The 9,028-nt window shown below is 43.2% G+C and overlaps 1 protein-coding gene across 4 annotated transcripts in view; it reads left to right on the top strand.

The window, feature by feature from the left end:
* Window positions 1–9,028, top strand: part of ARHGEF10 (Rho guanine nucleotide exchange factor 10) — a 272,411-nt gene that overhangs the window by 123,877 nt on the left and 139,506 nt on the right. For all 4 annotated transcript variants that reach the window (XM_019520609.1, XM_019520611.1, XM_019520610.1 and 1 more), the window contains one exon: window positions 2,978–3,123. In XM_019520609.1, coding sequence (XP_019376154.1) covers window positions 2,978–3,123 — 146 coding nt within the window. The remainder of the gene's footprint in view (window positions 1–2,977; window positions 3,124–9,028) is intronic.

The raw sequence follows: 9,028 nt of genomic DNA, 5'->3' as shown, positions 1-9,028 counted from the left end.
CAGGGCAGGCCCTATGAGGAGAAGCTACGGGACCTGAACATGTTCAGCCTCCAAAAGAGAAGGCTGAGGGGGGATCTTGTGGCCTGTTATAAACTAGTCAGGGGGGATCAGCAGGCACTGGGGGAGTCACTGTTCCCCCGAGCACCACCAGGAGTGACCAGGAATAACGGTCACAAGCTGGCAGAGGGTAGGTTTAGGTTGGACATCAGGAGGCGCTATTTCACGGTCAGGTCGGCTAGGGTGTGGAACAACTTCTAAGAGGTGCAGGCTCCTACCCTGGGGGTTTTTAAGAGGAGGTTAGACGAACACCTTGCTGGGGTCGTTTGACCCCAGTACTCTTTCCTGCCATGGCAGGGGGTTGGACTAGATGATCTACTCAGGTCCCTTCCGACCCTAGAAACTATGAAAATCAGTACACTGTGGTGCAGTCTCGGGGCTGGGGTTGCCTATTAGCTGTCTACATAGATGCACTTCCAGTAATCTCTAGGGCAATTCTCTGGAAACAGAGAACCCCAACCTTTCCTGCTTCCACATGTATCCCAGAAATTGGCGGGGTTCATCTTTGCACATGGGGAAAGCCAGGCAGGTGCCCCAGGAGCCCAATCTTGGAGATTGCCAGGTACGCATTTCTGGAAGAGGCAGGGTTGGGCAGATGTTCTTAGGGGGTCCCAGTGCTGGATGTGAATTCCTGGAGCATGTGGGACTGGGCCTCTCAAGCCTGGAAATTGCCAGTGGTGTGCTTTTGTAAACAGGGAACACGTCTCCCCCTTGTCCCTCTAGATAACAAGCAGGACCATGGGCACTGTGTGTTTTGCCCAATGAAGTGGATCAGCTGTGCCAGAGCATATCCTTGACATACACAGGCAGGGTCAATCCACTTTATTTGGCAACGTCTTTTTCTAGCTATATATCTACTGGCTAAAATTTTGCTACTTTGTAAATGGTACCAGCAGCTGCACTGCTGTTACATAGGAACACTGGGGAAGAATAGCGTGTCCATAGAAAATCTTTATATAAATCATTCTCACAAGGACAATCTGGTTTGACCTTGTTCGTGGTCCAGGATTTGGTCCTACATGCAGTGCAATGAACTACTACTTCCCTTTAATGACAAGGTAGTTCCAGGATGCCAACAGATGTATCCAATAGCTTTTCTGTATTAAATCTGCTTGTACTACTCAATTTTTTGGGTGGTAAAACAGAAATATTTTCAAGAGAACTGTGAGAGGGACTTAAAAGGAATGGATGCACGAACAACCTTTTTGGCTTTAATCATGAATTCATGTTTGGGCTACCAACTTCATTGTATATAGTTTCATGCCTGTTTTACTGTGCAAATACCTGTGTTCCTTCTAGAAAATGAAGTATGAAATAACCGGAAGGCTATACACATGCACGTATACAAATCGATACTCCTACTTCCTAGACTTATTCAAAGGAAGAAATACTGAATGATGTCTAAGTAATTTTCTAAAATGATTAAATAAATTTTAATCAATTAAATAATTTTCTAAAATCAAGTCTTCTCCATCTTCTAGAGCAGGGGTTTTCAACCAGGGGTACAGGTACCCCTGGTGGTACTTTGGAAGGCCCCAGGGGTACATGGTAGTGTGCCAAGAAGACAGTGGCACTTCCAGTTTCACCAGGGGCACCCCACCCCTCCCTTTGATTTGCCACGCTTGTCAACTGGCCTCTGGGGGACTCCCCACTTCTTGACTGGCCATCGGGGGTACCTTGACCAAAAAAGGTTGAAAACCTCTGTTTTAGAGCATACAACCAAAGCATGAGAATTTCTAGGCATTATGCAGCACTGAAATCTATTTCAGAAAGATGGTGCTGATTAATAAATTATAATTGGAATCATTGTAGGTGCACTTTTTAAACTTTTTTATCTGGTTGGTTTAATGTGACCCACTGTACTCACAATGCAGGCAGGACTGCTCCTGTGAAACTGCTTTCAGTTCTGAGGATGCTGGAGGTACAGGGATGATTTAAGACTTTTATCTTTGCCCCCTATGCATTTATACTATAAACTATACTCTGGTTTGTCTAAGTAGCAACATGGTGATTATCTACAAGTAGCTGAGGGGGTTTAAATAGAAAGAGAAAGATTTTTATGTTTTAGGTACTAGCACCTGTTTGGGTGCTGTGCTATGCCACACCACACCAGTGGGAGCTCTAGGTGTCATCGCATCTCATAATGGCAGTTTCTCATGTACTGTGAGCACTATGGATATACCAAATTTATGGTGGAAGTGGGCGGCGCAGCAGCTCCTTTAATCTTGTAGTTCCCCTGCATGCCCCCTGATTGGCAGAGGGGCCCACCACTCTCTCCTGATTGGCAGGTAGGTGAAAACCATGGTTTTAAATATAGCACGGTTCTTGCCTCTGAGCCAGCCAGCAGCAAGTAGCAGGGCCACCGGTGCCAATCAGCAATGGGCAGGGAAGATAGGGAGGTTTGCAGGGAATTCTGAAAGGTTAAAGGAGATGCCGCACAGCCCAGTTCCACTGTGAATTTGGTAGGTCCCTAACTATATGTTTTTATCAGTAGTCAGTCAGCTCTGTGGACAAGTGCAGGCAAAGAAGGTGGCTAGTAATCCACACCCTCCTGCCCATACTTGCCTCCTTGGGGAGAGTTGGAACCATGGAGTAAATGTGAATGGGTCGGACTAGAAGAGGGGAGAAAACAGTTGTGGAAATTTATGGTCATACACTCAAGGATTTATAGCAGCATAAAAAGTCCTCAGAGTAGGTGTATATTTCATCTTAAAGCCCCTTTACATTATCAGAATGTTGTAAAGGGAGTTTAGAGCTTGATCCTCAATGAGACACAAGAGATAGTCAATCCACATCCTTACATCCAGCTTTGAATGTGCTTAACAATATACAATGGGGTATCCCATTGTATTTTATTGGTTTTCATACTGGATGATGGATGTTATCTGTATTAACTATATTGATGTTTTTTGAACCCTAGTTACTCAGCAGTGGAAACAGATACCTCATACGGACTGATGATATGATAGAAACAGTTTACAATGACAAGGGAGAAATTATCAAAACCAAAGAACGACGACTCTTCATGTTGAATGATGTACTGATGTGTGCAACAGTCAGTGCACGGTAAGGCTCAGTTTACACTCTTGAAAACAATCGATGAGAATTACAGATAGTAGCAAATTGTATGGTCTGCACATACCAGTATTTATTAACTTTTGGGTGATCTTGAATACTGTTTTATTTTTGAAGACTTGGGAATATTTACCTTGTTTTAAATTATAAGTGAGTGTGATGAGCTGAGTGCAAAATCAGTTTTTGTGTGCATATGAACACACTCTCTCACATACATACATAGCTAAAATTGACACAATTTGTGGGGGGAAAATCAAATCTGGGGTGAAAACATGGCATTGCAGTTGGTATCAGTGCTCCCATTGACTTCAGTGTGGAGAGAGTTCACCCTTCAAACCTAAAGGGATTAAGACTCATGTTCTTAGAGAAAAACAACTTTGCATGTTTTCTTCTACTATTGTTAGCTATTATTAGTATCAGCCTATCAATTTCCTGTGTGCTGGGTGTTCACACATTTTAGTATCTTGGTTGTACTGTAAATATTTTTTTTCTTGTGTTGGTAAATGCTAAAAGAGAATATGTGGGCTGTTAACCCTTCTTCTAATAGCAGCTTCCCTAAGGCTTAATGTGAGAACAGTTGGTGTATACAGTATGTTACTGAAGTGTGACTATATTAGATAATTCATTACCTATTAGGCAACGTTGCAAGTGCTAAGTCTCGATTTGTATCTGTAAGTGAATCCCCATTGCTGTTCAGGAAGATCACAAGCTGGTTTCCTATTAACTAGGAAATGTTATTATTTTTCTTCCCCTTTTATTCAGTCCTTTGGTCACATCTGGATATTTTTTGTGATTCATTGCAGGATTACTTTCTTTTGCTTATATTATTCTGTTCCATGACATCATGTCCTGGATTCTTTGTAACTGTTACTAATGCGGCAAAATGCAGCCTGTTTTTCTTTCACATGTGAAAGGACCCTCACTGAGCTTCAGGTTCCTGAATAAGGCATCTGATACAATTGTCAAACAGTGTTCCTCTTCCTGTGGGCTTCCCCAGCCTAGTTGGGGATGGTAATTTTGATGCATGCATGTGATAGGGATTTGTTAAAACACAAAACCTCATTTCATGAAAACTTGGTTATTTTTTCTCTAGCAGTTGGGATTAGGGCTTGCCTTTTCAACCCACACCTTTTCCATAATAATGTGTTTAGAAAAGCTTTATTCACTTCAGTGAAAGGGCTGCCCACCTCCTACTGCTGTGCATTGTAGGACGTAGACATAGAAACAATTTATGCTGGATAAAAGGGATGGGGCTTTACTGAACATCAGCTGTTCCATGGTAACCGCCTTTGTGAATGCTCTTACCTTGCAGTAAGGGTAAGCTAAACTACAGTAATTTAGTTCTCAGTGCTTTGCTAGGCTAAGTTACTGTGGGTCAGTTTCCATTCACTAGAGGGTAAGAGTGTACATAGACAGTTATTCCAGAGCAGATGACACGTAGTAAAGCATCACTTACTTTTGCCCTGCAGTAAATGTTATTGTACGTCTGGGTCATGCATCCAGATCTGTAGTTGCAGGGTGTCCAGAACTAGGGTTTTTCATAGATTTTCAACAAGGTTTAAGTCCACATAAGAACATTATTTTGATCTGTTCTGCATCTAGCCTAGAAGGTTTGCCTGAGAGAGCATATATTTTAGGATATTTTTATTTCTTTTTGTATCACTGCCAATGGTATAAATCAGTTATGCTGCTTGTATATGGACTTCTACTCATGATAATTGTTAAACTGGTAGTTGCTTGGATGTGTCTGATCTCTCTCATGCTTTTATTATTAATTACTTTTAACGTCCATACTTCAGGTAATTCTCTTCAGATAAACATTTTCTTTTGGAGTCTCTTTTGTCCTCTATACCATGGGTTTGATCAAGTAAATACAAAGAAATAGACAAAACAAAGCAAAATGGGTATTAACCTATTTCCTTCCAAAGGGAGCTTCATAGTTTCATAGTTGGTAGGGTTGGAAGGGACCCGAGCAGATCATCAAGTCCGACCCCCTGCCATGGGCAGGAAAGAGTACTGGGGTCAAACGACCCCAGCAAGGTGTCTATCTAGCCTCCTTTTGAAGACCTCCAGGGTAGGAGTGAGCACTACTTCCCTTGAAAGTTGGTTCCAGCTCCTGGCCGCCCTGACTGTGAAGCTTCCTCGGCATACTTTTCCTCACAAATCCTGATGGAGATGTACATTTCCTACAGAAAGCAAATTACTTTTGGATTGCTTTGAGCTACCTATCCAGACTGGGTGAAAAAGAGCAGTAAGCTGTTGCTTGGGGAAGCAGGAAAATGAGGAATTTCAGACTGTTGCCCTCTTTCCTTTGGGGAACCAGGCAGGGAATGGGGGAAGATGTTGCCTTTCATAGAATCATAAAGAAGGGCTAGACGAGACCTCAGAAGGTCATTTAGTTCAATTCCCTGCGTGAGGCAAGATCATCCCTATCTAAACTGTCCTATACAGCTTCATCATCAAACCTCTTAGCAAAACTAAACGGTGAACCCAAATATACCACCCTAACTTGCCACAGGTAAAACAGGGGGACCACAGCAGCCAACGCCCTACTGTGCAAAGGTGGTTGATATATGCTCAAGAGATGCCAGGAAGAAGGCTTCAGCCCCCTTCTGCAGAGGTAAGCAGAAGCCCCTAGAATACGTACCAATCTGACCATGTGGTAAAATTCCTTCCAGTGCCCAAATATGGTGATTGATCTAACTCCGAGCAGAGGGGTAAGACTCCCTAGCCAGGAACCTCTGGGTGTAAGTCCCAGCAGAAGCATTGGCATGCCCCCATCAAAATACGCAGCATTGCCTGCAGCCAGCAGCCAGTTCCTCTAAGGAAGGAAAAAAACTTGATGCATATAGCAGGGAGAGAGGAGGATTCCCTCCCAACCCCATGCAGCAACCAGCAAAGCCCAGAATCATGGGAACAGGGGTGGGCAAAATATGGCCCACAGGCTGGATCCGGCCCACCAAGCGCCTTCATCTAGCCCAACAAATTACAGATGCCTGCAAATGGACTTCCTTAGAATGTATGCCAGTAGCTTACTGGGTTTAGAGGGGAAAATAACTGGCCTGTATTTCCCTGGATCTTCCATTTTGTCTTTTTTAAAGATGTGTACTACATTGGCCCTTTTCCAGTCCTCTGGTACCTCACTTTTCTCCCATGACTTCATGAATATCTTTGTTAAAGGCTCCAAGATCTCCTCTGCCATTTCCTTCAGTACTCTTGGATGAAGTTCATCTGGGTACTCCAAGATAACAAAGATGGAATCATGAACTCACCCTTAACATTAGGCAGCGGGGTGTAACAGGGAGCCTACAGCTCTTCTTTCTTTAAAAGGGGAAAACAGTAGTAAACAGTGCTCAGGCAGCCAAAAAGGTTTAACGGCAAAGGAGTAGGCAGCCAGAGGCTAGAAGCTGAGTGCCTATTGCTGTGCTAGTTGCACAGCAATAGTATGATAGGACAGAGCCACTGCTATAGGAGTCAAGGTAGCAACAAGAAGCTGCCCATTAGAAGGAGAGAGAAGCAGCTCTGCCAGGGCTAGCAAGTCACCTGCAGGGAATGGGCAGGGCTTGAGCAAAATGTAAGCCAGGACTGGAGCCAGAGCAGTCAGTCTGGCTCCAGAAGCTGCAGAGGGAAGAGCTATTCAGGGAGAGGGCTGTAGCTGCAACACTCAGTGAGATCTTGATACAAATGGTAATTGGAAAGCAATAAACTGAGACCTTGCAGGGAGTGAGGATGCAGGATGAAGGTGGTTTTTGTATGCAACTAATGAGCTAAGGATTTTATATTACAGCTTGGGTGCTTATGTTTGGTTTTGTGGTTTAAACTGGTGGACCAGGCTGGGTCTATGAGAAGTCAGGAGGTCCCAGAAGTGCCAGAGAGAGAGAGGTCGGAGTGAGGGAGACTGAAAGGGAAAGAGCGAAAGGTAGAGGCAGGGTCAGGTACTCAGAGCCTGAGGAAAGGCAGAGATAGGGTTAAGGGCCCAATGCTGAGAGAGGTGGAACCAGGGCCAGGGGCCCTCAGCTGGAGAGGGGCAGAGATTAGAGCCAGGGGCCTAGTAGCTCATTGCTTCAGGGTGACAATGACTGACAAGGGCATAGAGACTCAGTGAAAAATGGAATGAGACTGGGGGCTGAGGGTCTACTGAATTGATTAACTGCTAACACCTGTGAGCCTTAGGCATGACTATAAGAGGTGGTCAGAGGCTGTGAACAGTTGTCCTGGGGCACACACGTCTGGAGGACCGACTAAGTGCAAAGACTGGAATGAGTCCAGCAGAGTTTATGGGGATCTGCTGGCAGGAAGACAGGATGGAGCTGCTCTAGGGCCCTGAGGAAGCCTCTCTTTCCAAGCTTTGCTAAGAACATCAAGGCATAGCAGGTGGTATTGAAGGGAGGGTACCTAGAGCCAGAGCAGGAAATGAGCTAAGTGACCACCAGAGGGTATCATGGAATGCCAGTCATATTAATAGGGGCCCATAAGAAGAAGAATAAAATGTATGTTGCACTTTATCTGTTTCATCTAAGGAACTGTAGGATTTATGACTTTCTGAGAACCCTTGTAAAAATAGATTAGTATTATCAGCATATGCTTGTATTCTGAAGATTCAGAAGTGGTCTTAGATTCACAGATGTTAGGGTCAAAAGGGACCTCAATAGATCATCGAGTCCAACCCCCTCCATAGGCATTTCTCTACTAAATCTTCCCTTTCTGAATTATCTTCCCTTTATGTTTGTCATTTATTTTCTGAAATTTCTTTCTAATATGATGCATATCCACCTGATGAAATAAGGAGTAATGTCTAGCCTCAGTGTCCTTTTACTACTTTTCTTTTGTTATTGGTATAGGGAAGCTGTTTATGGGGGAAGCAAAAGAGATGTTCTTTACCAGTGGTTCCCGACCTTCTTTTTCCACGACCCGCTGCTGGGAGTGGAGTGCGATGGTGAGGGAGCTCCTGGCACATGCTGTGGCTCATCTTTTGTGTGTGGCACTGCTGGAATTGCTCCTGTGACCCTCATTTGGGTCATGACCTGGGGTTGGGAACTGAATCTCATTCTGCCTGGCCCAGTGACCTGCCCATTTGATTTGGTGTTGCTTTCCATCCATGTTACGAATGTGCCAGATGATACAGAATCTGACTCATTGAGAACTGCCACTCATCTCATTCTTCTAGGCTAGGGCATGAGAAATAGAATGAAACTTCTTGAACGTACCCCAACCTTTATTTGCTGGATTTTCCATTTGTAGAGACAGAAGAGACAGTCTGGTCTTTAATCTGGAAAATCCTATAGCCACTGTCACCCATGATTGCAAGGGGAACCCATCTAGAGTGGAAGCTTTTATTTTATTCAAGACTGCATTATCTCATACCAAATAATACCTTCATGGTAAACAGAAATTCACTGTCTATGACCAAGAATGCAATTGGCAAACTGCAATACATTAATATTTTTCACTATGAAACGGTTTCACTATATACAGTTTTCACTCTATATAAATTAAACCAGAAGTACTGTGTTAAAGATGCATTAAGACAGCACTAGTCACTTAAAACTATTAAGAAAGGAAAAAGACATTGATTTGGTATTTGAAATGCAGTAGATTTGAAAAATCATGGTCAGTCTATGAAAACCTAATAGAAGATAATGGAATATATAAATTTTCATTCTTTGGGAAATAAATACTTAGTAAAATAAAATTTAGCCTCAGATCTGTGAGAACAGGTAGAACATTGCTAATATGAATAAAAAAATTGTGCTGTAATTGTGCAGATTTTGAGACATTCCCAGCATGTCATCAGTTTCAGACTTTGAAAGACTTCCTAAAATAAGCAACAAATAGGAACATTTTGGAGAGCATATACCTTGCTTTTTTTTTTTTTTTTTTTTAAGTGTTCAGCACA

Source organism: Gavialis gangeticus, unplaced genomic scaffold, assembly GCF_001723915.1.
Source record: "Gavialis gangeticus isolate Ggan-Ray unplaced genomic scaffold, GavGan_comp1, whole genome shotgun sequence".
Taxonomy (NCBI): Eukaryota; Metazoa; Chordata; order Crocodylia; family Gavialidae; genus Gavialis; species Gavialis gangeticus.
Note: the sequence above shows the minus strand (reverse complement) of the source record. Positions and strands in the feature narration are given on the sequence as shown.